This window comes from Lasioglossum baleicum, chromosome 6 (assembly GCF_051020765.1).
Source record: "Lasioglossum baleicum chromosome 6, iyLasBale1, whole genome shotgun sequence".
Classification (NCBI taxonomy): Eukaryota; Metazoa; Arthropoda; class Insecta; order Hymenoptera; family Halictidae; genus Lasioglossum; species Lasioglossum baleicum.
Genome location: NC_134934.1, coordinates 17,234,171 through 17,249,047, shown reverse-complemented (window position 1 = coordinate 17,249,047; position 14,877 = coordinate 17,234,171). Strand labels below are relative to the sequence as shown.

General features: G+C 29.5%; 2 protein-coding genes across 2 annotated transcripts in view; one reads left to right on the top strand and one right to left on the bottom strand.

Moving 5' to 3' along the window:
• The window catches only part of LOC143209435 (uncharacterized), a 17,037-nt gene extending 5,627 nt beyond the window's left edge, over positions 1-11,410 (bottom strand). Inside the window, exons 1-29 of the mRNA XM_076425054.1 lie at positions 10,974-11,410; positions 10,695-10,877; positions 10,423-10,619; positions 10,328-10,343; positions 9,872-9,951; positions 9,574-9,757; positions 8,207-8,257; positions 8,013-8,135; positions 7,468-7,566; positions 7,327-7,377; positions 7,142-7,252; positions 6,972-7,067; positions 6,769-6,900; positions 6,568-6,678; positions 6,380-6,475; positions 6,082-6,216; positions 5,947-5,988; positions 5,234-5,317; positions 5,069-5,158; positions 4,826-4,984; positions 4,657-4,752; positions 4,512-4,580; positions 4,343-4,432; positions 4,101-4,247; positions 3,484-3,579; positions 2,145-2,207; positions 1,056-1,151; positions 245-328; positions 27-161 (exon numbers count right to left, since the gene is read on the bottom strand). Of these exons, the coding sequence (XP_076281169.1) occupies positions 27-161; positions 245-328; positions 1,056-1,151; positions 2,145-2,207; positions 3,484-3,579; positions 4,101-4,247; positions 4,343-4,432; positions 4,512-4,580; positions 4,657-4,752; positions 4,826-4,984; positions 5,069-5,158; positions 5,234-5,317; positions 5,947-5,988; positions 6,082-6,216; positions 6,380-6,475; positions 6,568-6,678; positions 6,769-6,900; positions 6,972-7,067; positions 7,142-7,252; positions 7,327-7,377; positions 7,468-7,566; positions 8,013-8,135; positions 8,207-8,257; positions 9,574-9,757; positions 9,872-9,951; positions 10,328-10,343; positions 10,423-10,619; positions 10,695-10,877; positions 10,974-11,186 (3,129 nt within the window). The 5' untranslated portion in view covers positions 11,187-11,410. The remainder of the gene's footprint in view (positions 1-26; positions 162-244; positions 329-1,055; positions 1,152-2,144; positions 2,208-3,483; positions 3,580-4,100; positions 4,248-4,342; positions 4,433-4,511; positions 4,581-4,656; positions 4,753-4,825; positions 4,985-5,068; positions 5,159-5,233; positions 5,318-5,946; positions 5,989-6,081; positions 6,217-6,379; positions 6,476-6,567; positions 6,679-6,768; positions 6,901-6,971; positions 7,068-7,141; positions 7,253-7,326; positions 7,378-7,467; positions 7,567-8,012; positions 8,136-8,206; positions 8,258-9,573; positions 9,758-9,871; positions 9,952-10,327; positions 10,344-10,422; positions 10,620-10,694; positions 10,878-10,973) is intronic.
• Positions 11,312-14,877, top strand: Nle (notchless protein homolog 1). The gene is made up of 6 exons (XM_076425071.1): positions 11,312-12,057; positions 12,658-12,897; positions 12,972-13,225; positions 13,300-13,537; positions 13,608-13,829; positions 13,908-14,877. Exons 1-6 carry the CDS (start codon positions 11,685-11,687, stop codon positions 14,045-14,047), a joined length of 1,467 nt encoding a protein of 488 aa, XP_076281186.1. The 5' UTR covers positions 11,312-11,684; the 3' UTR covers positions 14,048-14,877.

Here is a 14,877-nt window from a genome sequence, read left to right as displayed (position 1 = left end):
TTAAATAATAATCCTATTTTGTCTACCTGTATAGATTTTAAAATAGAAAAATGGATAGAAGTAATAGTTAAGTGACTATTCTGTTCCATGTAAGAAATTTTTTGTTGAAGTTGCTTAATTGCTTCCCTTTGTAATTCCAATAATTTCTCTTGCTTGGCAGCCTTCGGATAAATATAAAAGCTTTTTCATTAGCGTACATATCATCAACACCGAGCGATAAAAAGTCAAAGGGAATTTAACATACCTCGGCAAAGCATTCATTGTATTGACTTTGAGTTTCTTCTATACACACTGTCAATAAACGAGTACTTTCACATTTCTCTTGAAGCTGTAAATTGTGATTTATTTGCGTTTCTGTTAAACAATTCTTAAATACAAACAAACGACTTCACATCATACAACATTTCAAATATAAACTTCAGTTTACCTACATTATTGTTCACCAGGAATAACTTGAAAGTATTACACACTGCGTTTGGAATACAGGAGGGACAATATGTTAATATAAAAACGTGGAACACAATACATGCATGTTACTTATTTAATTATTTATTGCAACAATAAATATTAACAATCTTTGTTAATAAATTACATACAGCTACTATAGCAGATTACACTTTTTTTTATGTATATAGAAATATAAATTCATGTATCTCTACTTTCAGGTCAACAATATGTACAAAATTGAGACTAATATTTATCTCTATACATTATATAATATATAAATATATTATATTATACATAAAGCTCTGTACTATATATTACTTGATTTGATTTTTCATATTCCATTGTAAATAGGAACTTATTACTTCTGTCAAGTAAGAATAATTACATTGATTGCCGAACAATTTTTTTTTCAATTACTAAAATAAATTAAATAATATGTTTGAAGCTCAAACTTTGACTAACAATTACTTTTTCATTGCAAAAGACTTGCAATCCATGTAAACTAGTTTGGACGTAAATTGCACATATTTAACATTTACAATTCAAACATCATGCACATTCCCATGACTATACATGGAAGATGAAATTGTTGACCACTGATCACTCACGTCACTCATAGTTTTGTGTCCCATTTGGTCTATACATCTTTTAGCTTCTACTACAGCATTTTGCAAATGTCCTATAGTTTGACTTTGAAGCTCATTCTGAAAAATGAAGGGACTTCCGATTATTGTGTTGAAAATACATTTTGTATCGTTTAAGTTGAACAGGCACTGTGTTAGATGAATTTTTAATAACGTACAGTTATATAAAAGTTGATAAACATATTTACTTTATGCATACATATAAACATGATGAAAGATAAATCAAAACAGTAATTGATGAAGAAAATCTAGAGAAAGAGAATCGAATTAGTTAATTACACTAGCAAGAAAGTGCATTTTATTAAATAGTAAAATAATTCCAATTATCGATCGTAAATGTTATCTTTGAAAATGCTTTCAGCGCTACCGTTTCGATCAATTAATATAATATTTGAGTAGGTTTCAAACCAGCAATCGATACACATCAATTTCTAAATGTTTAATTTGACATAGATAAAGTTATTATAGCAAAAGCAAATTTCCACCTTTGATAAGGTTCAAAACAAAACCGAAACGTCAGGAAAGGAGTAAATCTTTTGCAAAATTGCTATATTATATTAATTGATCGAAACGGTAGCGCCGAAAGCATTTTCAAAAATTATTAATAGTGTAAGAAAATTTAAAATATTCAATAAACAACTGCAAAAGAATTTATCGCATTAAAAGATAAGAAAATCGATAATAGGAAAGGGTGCAATAAATAGGGTAATAATAGAGTAGGAGAGGGAGAGAAAGAATGAATGAACCAAATGCGCGGATAAGATAGTTTTGTAAAGACAGGATATTGTAAACCAAATCCAATTTGCAGCTGTACAGCTGAATAAAGCAACACTACTATAAAGCTAAAGATAGGCCAGAAATAAGAAGTTCTATTTGTTTATAAAATATGCTTATTGCTTGTTTGGATGTGTGATTGAAAAAGTATGTTTATATTCACGGATGAGACACAAGTGAGACAACAGTAAACATTAAGATAAGTGTATAACAATTATGATTGAAATAAGAAATCACAGGTAACTATGAGACTAATAAAAAATATGCATCTATAAATACCTGCTTCAATAGTTGCTTCTTCTCATTTTCGTACTGGGAAAGTATTTGATCTTGATTGTCGATCTACGAAGAATATTTTAAATGTTGTCTTATGATTTTCATTTGTACACACCTTTATATCGAGTCTTGTCAATATTTTCACATTCTTGTTGATTAATTATAGATTCTTGATTACACAATATTTAAATATATACTCGTAATAAAATTTGCACACTATCGAAACTCTAATGCTGATTACGTTTACCGATGTAATCGTATATACAATAACACTCATAAAAATAACTTACTTGTTTCTTACATACAAGCACATTACATTGTCCAATATGAGTTTATTCTGTAATATCAATCGCGTGAGCCTTATACATTTTTTCAATCGAAACAAGAATCCGAGGCAGAATGGCTCTAACGCGGTCAGTTTATAAACAAACATGAGTTCTTATAAAAATAGCAGTTTGTGAAAAATGAAGTATTGTATGAACACTAAACGCGCGAGAAGGTTCAATCTAGTTTTGAAAGATTACATCTCTTCTTGTATCTCTAACGCAAAATTATTATAAGATAGAATTTTGATAGAATAACATTTAAACTCATTTTGTTATGTATGGGGGGAAATAGTTTAAAAATTTCAATATTCAAATATACAGGGTGAGTCAGTAATGGTGTTTTAGAGTTATTTAAATCGAAATATCTCGTGAACTACTAACTTTTTTATAACGAATGTCCAGCTGCATCGATTGATGTATTAAAAAATACCTCATTCCATTAAAAAAAATATCGATGACCTTGAAATCTTGTAAAAATATGACCTTGAAAATTTTTTCCCTTACACCGTTACATGTGGCCCTTCAAACAGTGTGACTTTGTCCTACGAAGTTTTTTTGTACAACGAAAAGTAACGGAGATATTTAGGTGTTCTGTTTCTTCGGACTCACCCTGTATGTTGTATATAGTTGCGGCAATAACAAATCGGAGTAAATGAATAACGACGGCAGTCATGGTATTTAAGATACTGTGCACATTTTCCCAGCATGATTATTTTTCAGGACTATTTATACACTTGTAGCGAATGCATATTAGATAAACAATCAAATGTAAATGTAAAAAATTAATGCATAAAAAATACTTAGGTCAGCCCTTTTTTAAAATTTTATAGTCATGTACAACAATTCAAAATCGCAAACATAACTGAATAACTAGTATTTTGTAATTAGATTAAACTTTCTGGCGTGTTCAATTTTCACGCAATACATACCATAGTTCTTGAAAAATCGATTTGTTTCTCAAACGAAAAATTCGATAAGATAAGTTACCTAAGTTATATTAAACTTTTTTAACATACCTTGTCTTGCAGTTTCTGGTGAAGCTCCTTTATTTCAGACTGTGTCATAGCAATCGCTTCCTTTTGAATTTTGATCATTTTATCTCGATCTTCTATCTACGGGGACAATTCCGCTTTGTTAAAAATTCTCATTGTTTTACCTCTCTTTCTAATATGCTTAACCGATTATATATTTCTTGCTTTCTTATAGTAGTAACAATTGAAGTTATATGTTTGTATTCAAAACAGATAGATGTTTACTGTTCTTTAAAAATTGTGTAGTGCAAAAAAGATTAGGGCTTTTATTATTTCGATAGAATGTCCACAACTATTTCAAAGTTGTGTTTATAGTTTATATCAAATCTAATCATTTTTGTAATTGGCTTTCTCTCAGAAATTTTTAAACAATTCTACAAATTTACAGAAGCTACATATTTTGTAAAATTTATAAATTTAATTAGCCCTTTTTTTAATTAAAATAACTATCTTTAATATATAATTATAGTACATTTATTTCATAACAAAATGATAAGTAGTTGAAAAAATCCACACAACGATGTCGGTACGAAAACAACAATATTCCTATCCCTGTGATTACGAGTTAACATTTTTTCTATACTCAAATAAATTATACTTACAAGTTTATTTTTGGAATGTAAAGCATTCTGAAGTTTTTCTATTTCTTGAGAACAATTATCCAGTTCATCTTCACATTTTTGTAATTTGTCTACTAGATTCATAAGTAGTCTTGCGGATGAACAAAAATTAGATTTGTCTTCATAAATCTGCAAATATACGATTTATAATTGTGACAAGCTATGTATGAAACTTAAAATGTTGTGAACTCATTGTATATTTTCTTTAACAACTTTATACAAACCAATTGTTTATATTCTGCCTTAAGGTCCTGTATATCACGTTTGGTAGATCTTATGGTACTTTCCAGGGTTTTAAATAATTGAGATGCAGTCTATAAAGTATAAACAAATTTGTCACAACGAAAATATTAAGATTTACATGTCAAATAGATGAATTTATATGCCATTTACCATTGCATCATGTTTAAACTGGTTACAACTACATCGCAACAGTGCTTCTTCGATACTGCGTTCGTTGTTCTTAATGTTAAATAAAAAAAATATTAGTGTTTGATACCTCAAGCAATAGTGTATTATAATTTTAAACCGAACTTACAAAGGAACACAGAAATTCTTTTGATTTGTTGAGTTCTGTTTCATTTTCACTTAACTGTTGCCGTAGTGTGCATTCCCTTTGTTCTTGTAATTTAAGCTGTAATTTAATTTATATTAATATTTGCATATTTTGTAATAAGTATTTGTAAGTCTAAATAATAATTATATACTGTATTTTCTAGTTGTATGATCTTTTTCTTCAATTCAATGCTGTCCACAGAGTGAGATAGTTTATAGTTTTCTGCTTGTGTTCGCGCAGAACGAAGTTCCTCCTCCATCGATGCAATACTACTTTTTAAAAATTCATTCCCTTCTTGCTTGCACTTTACCTAATAATTACATGTATAGAAAAAATAACGAAGTAGAAGTAGAATTATTGCATTACATAAACATTTCATTTTATTCTCAAATACCTCATGTTGTAATATTTGAACTTGTCCTTGTAAATCGGCGACTCTGCACTTCCATACACACTTATCATCGCATTCTGTTTGAATTGTTTTCTATAAAAATTAGTTGTAAATAAACACACACACAATACTCACTTATATAATAAATTGTAGAAAATGATATCTCACTTGCGACATTTTGTACTTTAACTCGTCGTGTCCTTTCTTTAAGTTGTGTAAATCCTGTTTGGTTTGTAATATTTCGTTCCATGTCTGAAATGATTCAGTAATAAATTTTGTGAAAACATAAAATATGATATGTAGTATATACACTCCTCAAAAGAATTAAAATTAAGGGATCACTTGTGTGAACCCGAAAAATTGGTCCCACTTTACGTGATCATAACTCCATCAAAAATTGCCGTATCGATATCGTTAAACAATGGTTTGAAAGCCTGAAGACTCTAGTTTCAGATGCTCTGTTTCAAATTGTTGCTATGTTGGTTTTTTACAAAGTTATAACGAGATGAAGATAACATCAACGGTTAATAAAAATTTTGTGCAACTTTGGATCATCACGCGGGGAGCAACAAATTTTTTTGATAAATCGCGTTAATATCATTTGGAAGGGCTATCTTTCCTGTGTAAATTGTGTGGTTGTTGAATATTATGCGATTTTTTTTATTCGAGTTATTCAACATTGAAGTAAATACAGGGCTTTTTAACTTTAACTAGCTCCAGAAAACGAAAAAATTATCGCAGAATCTTGTGCAAAAAAGCAATAGAAAGAGCGTTTCTTTCTCTTCAAGGCACTCCTTTTGTTTTTTCTATTTCATTAACATTTCGATATACCAGGTGTTTCTTTTGAGGAGTGTAGTATATACAGTATAACCACGGAATACCTGAGTATATCGCTGAGATTCTGCACCATTACTGTCACACGTCTACACATTTTAACCAAAATAAAAATAAATATATTTGATATAATTAGTAAGTATCATATCATTGCACATTTAATGTGAATTGTAAATAATTACCTGTTCTTTAGAGTTAAAAAATGTTTCTGATATATGTTGTATTTTTGAGTGAACTACATCTGATTCCTCTTTCAGTGTTCGTAATTTGTCCTGTTTTTGGCAGAGCGTTGTTTCTGTTACATCATGTTCTGAAAGCTATAATGCCGAAATATATCTTAGAATAGTTGAAAATTTCAAGAATGAATAAGTCCAATGTTTTTCAATCTTGTTCGAAAAACATATGAGCTTATATTACGTTAGCGTTGTGCAGAAATCATTAGAACTACATATAAGATACTTTAATAACAGATATACTAACTGCTTCATTGATTTTTTTCTGTAATCTTACGATGCAAGATTCTATTTCACAAAGTTGGTGCGCTACTATTTCTATGTTTAAAGTAGCACAGCATTCCTGAAAAAATTATACATATATAAATGATATTATTATATTAATTCCTTATTTTTCAATATAATACTTCTTAATCAAAAATATAAATAATTTACTTGAGTTTGGAATACTTGTAGACTGTTGGATGTTTGTTCTATTTCCTTTATGACTGAACATACCAGATCATTGCATAAAGACACTTCCGAATAACTAGACATAATGCCTTCCTGAAATTTCAATATCAACAAAGATAAACATGAAATTATGCTAATATAATATAATATTTACATAATGAAATTGATGAAAATCAATTATACCTGCATATTATTCTCCATTTCTTTTAAATGTATTGATAATCGGACTTGGGCATGATTCATTTCATCTTTAATGCTTTTTAATTTGAATTCTCCTGACGTAATTCTTTCATTGTGTCTTGTTTTTTCTTCTTCCTGCACAAAACGAATGGGAATTAACTGAGTGAAATAAAAATATGGAAATGGTGGATAGTAATGTCTCTTACTTGCATGTGCAATGTATTTAGTATTTCTATAATTTTCTCTCGATTTCTTATTAACTGATTTTTTACATCAATAACATCTTCGTTTAAGCTGACATACTGTAAATATTTTATATAATTAAATAAGTATCGTAGATACATAAATATGCATATATTTATCAAAACAAACTTACTTTTTGGTGTTTAGATTTGAAAATAGAGGCAATTATTGCCATTTCATCCTGAATATTATCTGTAATAACTTGTGTCTCGACAGTGCATTGCTGATTTGTGTCTGCATACATCTAGAGTATACATAATTAACATTTTTATACTATGTAGTAATTATGTTATTTAATAAAACGTGAACTATACTTACAGGTAAACTTTCACTACCTATGTGAAGTGAGTTATTGTTTTCCAATTTTAGCTAAATTAATAAAACAAAGAAAATTTGTATAAATATTAAATAATTGTACAGTTCTATTCTTTCATAAAATCTTTAAAGAAATATACATACTATGATAGAAGTAATAATAGCAATCAATTCCTTCTTTTCGGGACATATTTTTTGTATATAGTCAATGTTTTGTCTTAGTTCATATTGTATGTTTGTGTCCTGTACAATTAAAAGCAAGAAATATATATACATAATGAGTATCTTTCTTAGTTCGTTATTGATAAACATTTTTCATGCATTCTAACTACACAAAATATTTATTTCCGTATATTTTGTTACAATCAAAAAAATATATTAACATGTAATGTTGCTGGAATTGATTAAATTTTCTTTTATAAAAGCAGGAATTCCTTATTAAATTCAATTATTCTTCTGGCGATTTCTTTGCGATACTACAGAAAACTGAAAAATGTTTATTAATAATAATACGTTTTCCTACAAAAATTCTTTTTTATGCATAAGTAAAATATGTAAAACATGTATCAAGTCAATATAAAAGAAGTGTGTTTAATAGATAAGCATTGGTTAAATTTTTTAATTGATAAATTAAGAATTGATAAAGACTCGATATCGATATATAAATGAAAGCAATAGTATGTACGAACTTCGTTGTTTTTGCAGCAAAATTTTTCCATAGCGTTCTCCAGTTCTACTTTTAGTTTAACAATATTTTGCTCGTCTTGTTCCATCAACGATTTTACCTTAGTTAAGTATGATATTACTTGATTCTAAAAAATTAAATACATAGTGAATAATATTTAGTCTATTAAACCTTTATTATCAATTTTATTTAACTTACCTCCTGACAGGTAACTGTACCAATATAATCAGTTGGTGTAACACGTGGTGCCTAAAATTATGTTAGAATACATGATATATATATTTCCTTATTTACACATTAAATTCTATTACTAATATAATATAACAGAAAATTGAAGAAAAAGGCAATCATGTTGATATAGAAGTTACCATCGAAAAGTCTTAGCTTATGTCTCTGCATACAATTTTTCTATTTACCACACATTAATTGTACTTTATCTATTTTGTATAATTTTACACAATTACGAAGTATTTAATAAACATTTAATGTAGATAGAATCATCTACTTATTTTTGTTGAGTGTAGGTAATCTTTTCATGTACTTTAAGATCTTCTTGTCAATATTGTGGAAATGTTTATACACATCGATTTTATTTTGAGAACTCATTGTTCTTATCACTAAGTTCTTTAAATTGTTACTTTTCATCGTAGGTAAACTTTCTGTTTCTTTTCTGCCATTTATGTTATTCTCAATACAATTTTGTAAGAAGGAAATGTAATTGTTATGATTTAGAGACCCACAGAAACCTGATGAGGCATAGGCCTTTTCATAAAACTTATGAATTGATTCCATTTCCTTAGTGTCAGTATCGAGCGTATTATGATTATGATAATTATGAATGCAAGAGGATACAGTGGAGTACAAACACTGGAAACAAGAATTATTACTTTTATTTCCAAAGAAATAAAGAAGTAATTAGGTACATTAATTATACCTTGTTCATTGCTCGTTTTAGCTTCTTTCGCATTTCTTTAATGACATCCTCTTTAAATTGAATTTGTATGTTTGCATTGTAACATTGTTCTTGTAATGTAACTACTTGCTTTTGCAAAGATGTTACTACTTTATTGTTTTCTATTACTTCTGCTGTCAATGTGTCTTGTTTTTCTAGCAATTCCTATTAGCCGATACAATTTAAATTATATTCAAATAATTATACATGAAAAGAGGGTGCACATGCAAGTAAGTAACACAAACTTTCTGTCTATCAGACATCTGCTGCTTTATTTCTTGAATTTGCCTGCATTTTTCATTCAATTGTATTTTTAAATTATTTACGTTTGTATTGGTATCGCGAGTTACTACTTCCAAAGCTGACTCAGCAATTTGTAAACGTTGTTGCAAGTTTCTCGTTTCAAGATCTTTCTCAGTGAACATTTTTTCCACAATATCGGCTACTAACACAATCTGAACAGCAGTGGAAGATGTAAAAACAATTTGTTATTGTATACATTCAACAGAAACGTTCAACACGATTGCCTTGTTACAAGGTATTTCATATTTAACCATTTTGGTTTCACTTAAATTTTTCATTGATATGATATTATATTTATAAATTTACTTACATCAGAAGTTTGTTGATCATTTTTTAAAATTGAATTATTTGTAGTTTGATTTCCAATGTGAGTAAATTTTTTAAGATTATCAGTAAGGTTTTCATTTTGTGTCAAATATTTTTTAATGGTATCCTCTTTGGTTTCTAATTTCTCAGTGAGATCAACTAACTTTTCTTCCAACTCTCTTTGACACCTAGAGACATATAAAACCATTTGGTGGATTATCATCATCTACTAGATTAGATTAACAAGCTTTTTGATCAATTTATAGTTAACCCTAGAAGACATCTTTCCTTTTTATACTTACGCGATCATTCTTCTTTCATTTCCTTGAAGCTGTTCAATTTGCAATTTCAAAGACTGTATCCTTTTCTGGCTTGTTTCTTCCTAATTTTAGAATTCCAGTATTAATTTCGAATTATCACTGTTATGAAAGACTATTATTATGACTATCATTAAAAGAGCAAGTAGAAGAAAAACAACAATCTTTATATAAGCATTGCATATACCCACCGTTTATTTTGCATAAAAACATTAACAAGAAATTTTTCTAAGAGGAGTGCAGGAAATCAAAATGTAAGACAAACAATATATGTGTATCGGTTACGTATACAATAAAAATCAAAGCTTAAAGAGATGTTCAATATGAAGGGTGTATCATAGAAATATTCTTATGTAATTGGTAATTCGAGTTATTCAGAAGACTGTGACTAACTGTTATTATAAGTTTATGTTTTTTATCACCATCTAAATTTATATTTACCTGGCCACACGAACAGCTATAAAGAGATGCAAAAAGAAAATTATTTTATAATCTTTCCATAATTGAACATAATTTAAATAACAAGGAGAACTTACTTAAGAGGAGCAGGTATATCGGCAGGTTGAATTTCTATAAACTTCAAACCATCTGCATTCCAACAGTTATCTTGCGACGCACGTCTTATCAATTCCAATAACCCTTTAATATCATTTTGCAAAATCTTTATCCTCTGGCGCATATGTTCCTCTTCTTTTTGCAAACTACTTACACGATTTGTAAGTGTATTTATAGTCTATGAGAAAGAATACTTTTAAGCTATATTCGTTACCTTTTTTTCTTCATTTAATAAAAATTTCTTTTGATTTACCTGTTCTGTGTAACCCGATTTTGTTAAATTTTCAGACACTATCATAGACGTTTGTTTTAATTTCTGTTCTAACAATTTCACTCTGTTACATGCAGCCTGCTCCAAATCCTCCACAATCTGTACCAACATAACATTTTGCTCTCTTAAATTCTTGATCCATTCTTTCGAAATTTCCAATTTCATCTAAAAAAAAATTCGAAATTACTGTTATATGTTTAAAACAACACAATGAAAGTGAACCAGTAAACAAATACAGTAAGAGTGAGTGAGTTTACGTACAAAGACACGATCAAATTCATTGCTGATTTCTTGATCAACATTTTCAATACGATTCTCGTATAATTTTTGAAACTCATCGATAATTTTTAGGCTTTCGATTTCACCGCAAGGTTTTCCGGTAGTGTTATCAATAGCAGTGCAATTATGGTCTCCATCGGTGAATGTATTAGAAATATTTTGGACAGGTTCAGTCATCGAATCAATTGAGTTCATGGCACGTTAACAAGGCAGATATTTTATATATATTTACAGACTAATTCTTATATGTTATTAATTCAATTAAAAAATCTTCCTACACTCACTCTAAAAAGAATGTTAAAATGAACGTCAACACACTAACTCGCCATTTTATTTATACATTTGATAATGTACATTTAATTCCATAAACAATGATTACACAAGACTACCACACTACTCTACATTCTACATTCCTTTTAGAGGGAAATTTATGATTAGCGTGTAAGTCGTAAGTATATGAAAAGGTGGCGTTAGAGTATTCAAATAATCATAACCTCAAAAACATAATATGTTTACACGTGACAGTGAATGTTGAGCTTTTCGAGAGTAAGTACATATTGCGATATGTACATTTTACCAGAGATTATTTATTACAGTAAATGTATATGTGGTACATCTGAAAAATAATAAGTTAATATAGCTTAGTGCTGTTAATGTTATTTAATCAAATATCTAATAATTGTATCTACGAAAATGAATAAAAGAAAGCTCGACGAAGAAAATGTGGATAAACAAAATAGTGGTGATACTCCTTCAGAACTGACAGAAACCAAACGAATTCTGTCTCGTTTTAAATCTGATGCTGGTGAAATATTACCGGGTGGTTTGTTAGATTTGCCTATAAATATTTCTATCGACAAATTGCAAGCAATCTGTAATGCTCTCTTACAAAATGAAGAGCCAGTGCCTTTTGCATTTTATGTGAATGATGTAGAGATTACAGACACCTTAGAAAAAAATATCAATGAAACCTTTAGCATTAGTGAAGATGTGGTTGAAATTATATATCAACCACAAGCAATTTTCAAAGTTAGAGCAGTTACCCGTTGTACTGGATCATTGGAGGGTAAGTTATTCAGATGTTTGTTTATGTTTAATTATAGTGTTTTATAATTTAATTACTTCACAAATTGTAATTACAAAGTACTTCGATTATATTGTATTCAATTATTTCGTAATTCGAAATTCAGTCGCTTCATTCAATTAAATTACAATGTACTTTGTGATTCTGGTCTCTTATTCAATTAGATTACAATGTAATTCGATTTTACAATTGAAATACAATTACAAAGTACAGTGTAATTACGAATTATACATATGTAAGAAGAATAAGACGTAGAAAAAAAGAAAAATATTTGCAATTAAATATTGGGTTAGAACGCAAGTTCGTAGCGGCTGTAAATTAAAATTGAAAGCTAAAGTTCAGATAATTATTCATAGAGATTTATTCGATAACATATTTTCCATTCTGTTCTATTACTTTTTGCCATTTTCAAGGTAACCTCTCGTGTTATTGAATAAACATATGAAATATCTTTGATTCTTAATTTGAAAATGCTACGAACTTTCTGTCCAACCCAATATTACAATTTATTTATTGCTAAATTGTAGGCTGTTTTCCGAATATCAATTATTTAAACCAACCACAACATTTTTGACTTCCTAGGTCACAAAGAAGCCGTGATATCAGTTGCATTTTCTCCAGACGGATCTGGTTTAGCTAGTGGCTCTGGAGATACTACAGTCAGATTTTGGGACATTTATACGCAAACACCTCATTTGACTTGTGAAGCTCATAAAAATTGGGTTTTGTGTATATCATGGTCACCATGTGGAAAGAAACTTGCTTCTGCATGTAAAAATGGAACAATTATATTATGGGATCCAAAAACAGGCCAACAAATAGGTAAAAATACTAAATATAATACTTTTCAATAAGATCATTCATAATTGTATACTAAATTATATGAACTTCTCTAGGAAGACCAATGTCAAGTCATAAAATGTGGGTCACTTCTTTGTGTTGGGAACCATATCACAGAAATCCAGAATGTCAATATTTAGTTAGTGCTTCTAAGGATGGTGATATAAGAATATGGGATACTGTACGTTCTCAAATTGTTCGCGTACTTTCGGGTCATACAAAAAGTGTAACATGTGTCAAGTGGGGTGGAAGAGGTCTTATCTATTCTGCATCTCAAGATAGAACCATTAAAGTATGGAGGGCTGAAGATGTAAGTTTTGCACGTATCAAAACGTTATTCTATTTCCAAATTTGCCAATAAAAATTGAGGTGTAATATGTCTAGGGAATTCTATGTAGGACTTTAGTGGGTCATGCGCATTGGGTGAATACATTAGCTTTGAATGTAGACTATGTGCTTAGGACTGGTCCATTCCATTTGGGAAAGCATATAGACAAAACAGAAAATGTATCAGAGTATGCAAAGAAGCAATATGACAGTTTCAATGAAGATATACTTGTATCTGGTTCTGATGATTTCACGCTATTCCTTTGGAAACCAGAAAAGGAAACAAAACCTATAGGTATTATTTCTTATAATACTTGATGAATGTGATCATAAAGTAATGTACATTTATCTGTGGATTATTCCAGCAAGGATGACTGGCCATCAGCAATTGATAAACGATGTCAAATTTTCACCAGACGGCCGGATAATAGCATCAGCTTCTTTTGATAAATCTATAAAATTGTGGGAATCTAATACAGGAAAATACATAGCTTCGTTGAGGGGTCACGTGCAAGCTGTGTATTCAATTGCTTGGAGTGCAGATTCTCGTTTACTCGTTAGTGGTAGTGCAGATTCCACATTAAAAGGCTAGTGAATTCTCTTTGTAAATAATTAATATATGTACTAATTCTAATTTTAAACTGACATTGGGTCTCTTGTTTTAGTTTGGAATATGAAGACTAAGAAGCTTTGCCAAGATCTACCTGGTCATGCAGATGAAGTGTTTGCTGTGGACTGGTCTCCAGACGGATTGCGTGTTGCATCTGGTGGAAAAGATAAAGTTTTAAGATTGTGGCAGAATTGAACGATACATATATATTTTATAATTATATAATCGTTTCTTACTAAATACGAAATATTTTTTAATATTTTATTCTTCTATACAATACCATTCACTTCGTACTCAGTCAATAAAGAACACAATTCGTGTTTAGTCAATACGGGTAAACAAACATGATCTTCTGGAGAAATGCGAACTTCAAAAGAATATCCAGGATGTTTGACTACGACTACATACATAAAAGAATAAATATTTTAAGGGGGTCGACTCGTTTTCCAGGATTGCAGATCTACAGGTTTCGTCTAACATATTTTTCGACGCGGTAAATAGTTTAGAAAATATTCGAGAAAAACGATTTTATGAGCATTAAAGTAATTATTTTGATATTTAAGGGCCTTGGGGCACGTTTTCCCGTTATCCTATGTAGGATGCTCAAGCTTTACACAGATTTCTGTTTTTAATTAATTGGAACAACCCTGGGGGTGCCGTAAAATAAATTCAAAAGTCAAAAATAAGAGCCACCCCAGTGGGAACACATGGTTTGACCTGGCAACATTGAAATATTGTTCATCTGGCGACACTGATCACTGAATACATAATAATATTTAGATCAATCTGTTAGCGTGTGTTTCTTTAAGAGTTGCCATAAAATAAAAATAACCTTGATATGCACCGAAAATGCCATCTCTCAAACTTTGCACGGACTTATCGAACAGTTCTCGTATGATATACAGGGTGTCTATTTCAAAAGAAATTGAGAATATTAAATATTTTTACAAAAGTCATTTACATATATAGCAATATATAGTATGAGGTATAATATGTTAGAAAAATTTTTTGTAATAAAGGGAGTG

Bases quoted from the DNA above. Each gene is read 5' to 3' on its own strand.
- Nle (XM_076425071.1), top strand. From the start codon at position 11,685: ATGAATAAAAGAAAGCTCGACGAAGAAAATGTGGATAAACAAAATAGT. The intron at 12,058-12,657 runs GTAAGTTATTCA...TTGACTTCCTAG, and splicing joins TTGTACTGGATCATTGGAGG to GTCACAAAGAAGCCGTGATA. The intron at 13,538-13,607 runs GTATTATTTCTT...GGATTATTCCAG, and splicing joins AAAGGAAACAAAACCTATAG to CAAGGATGACTGGCCATCAG.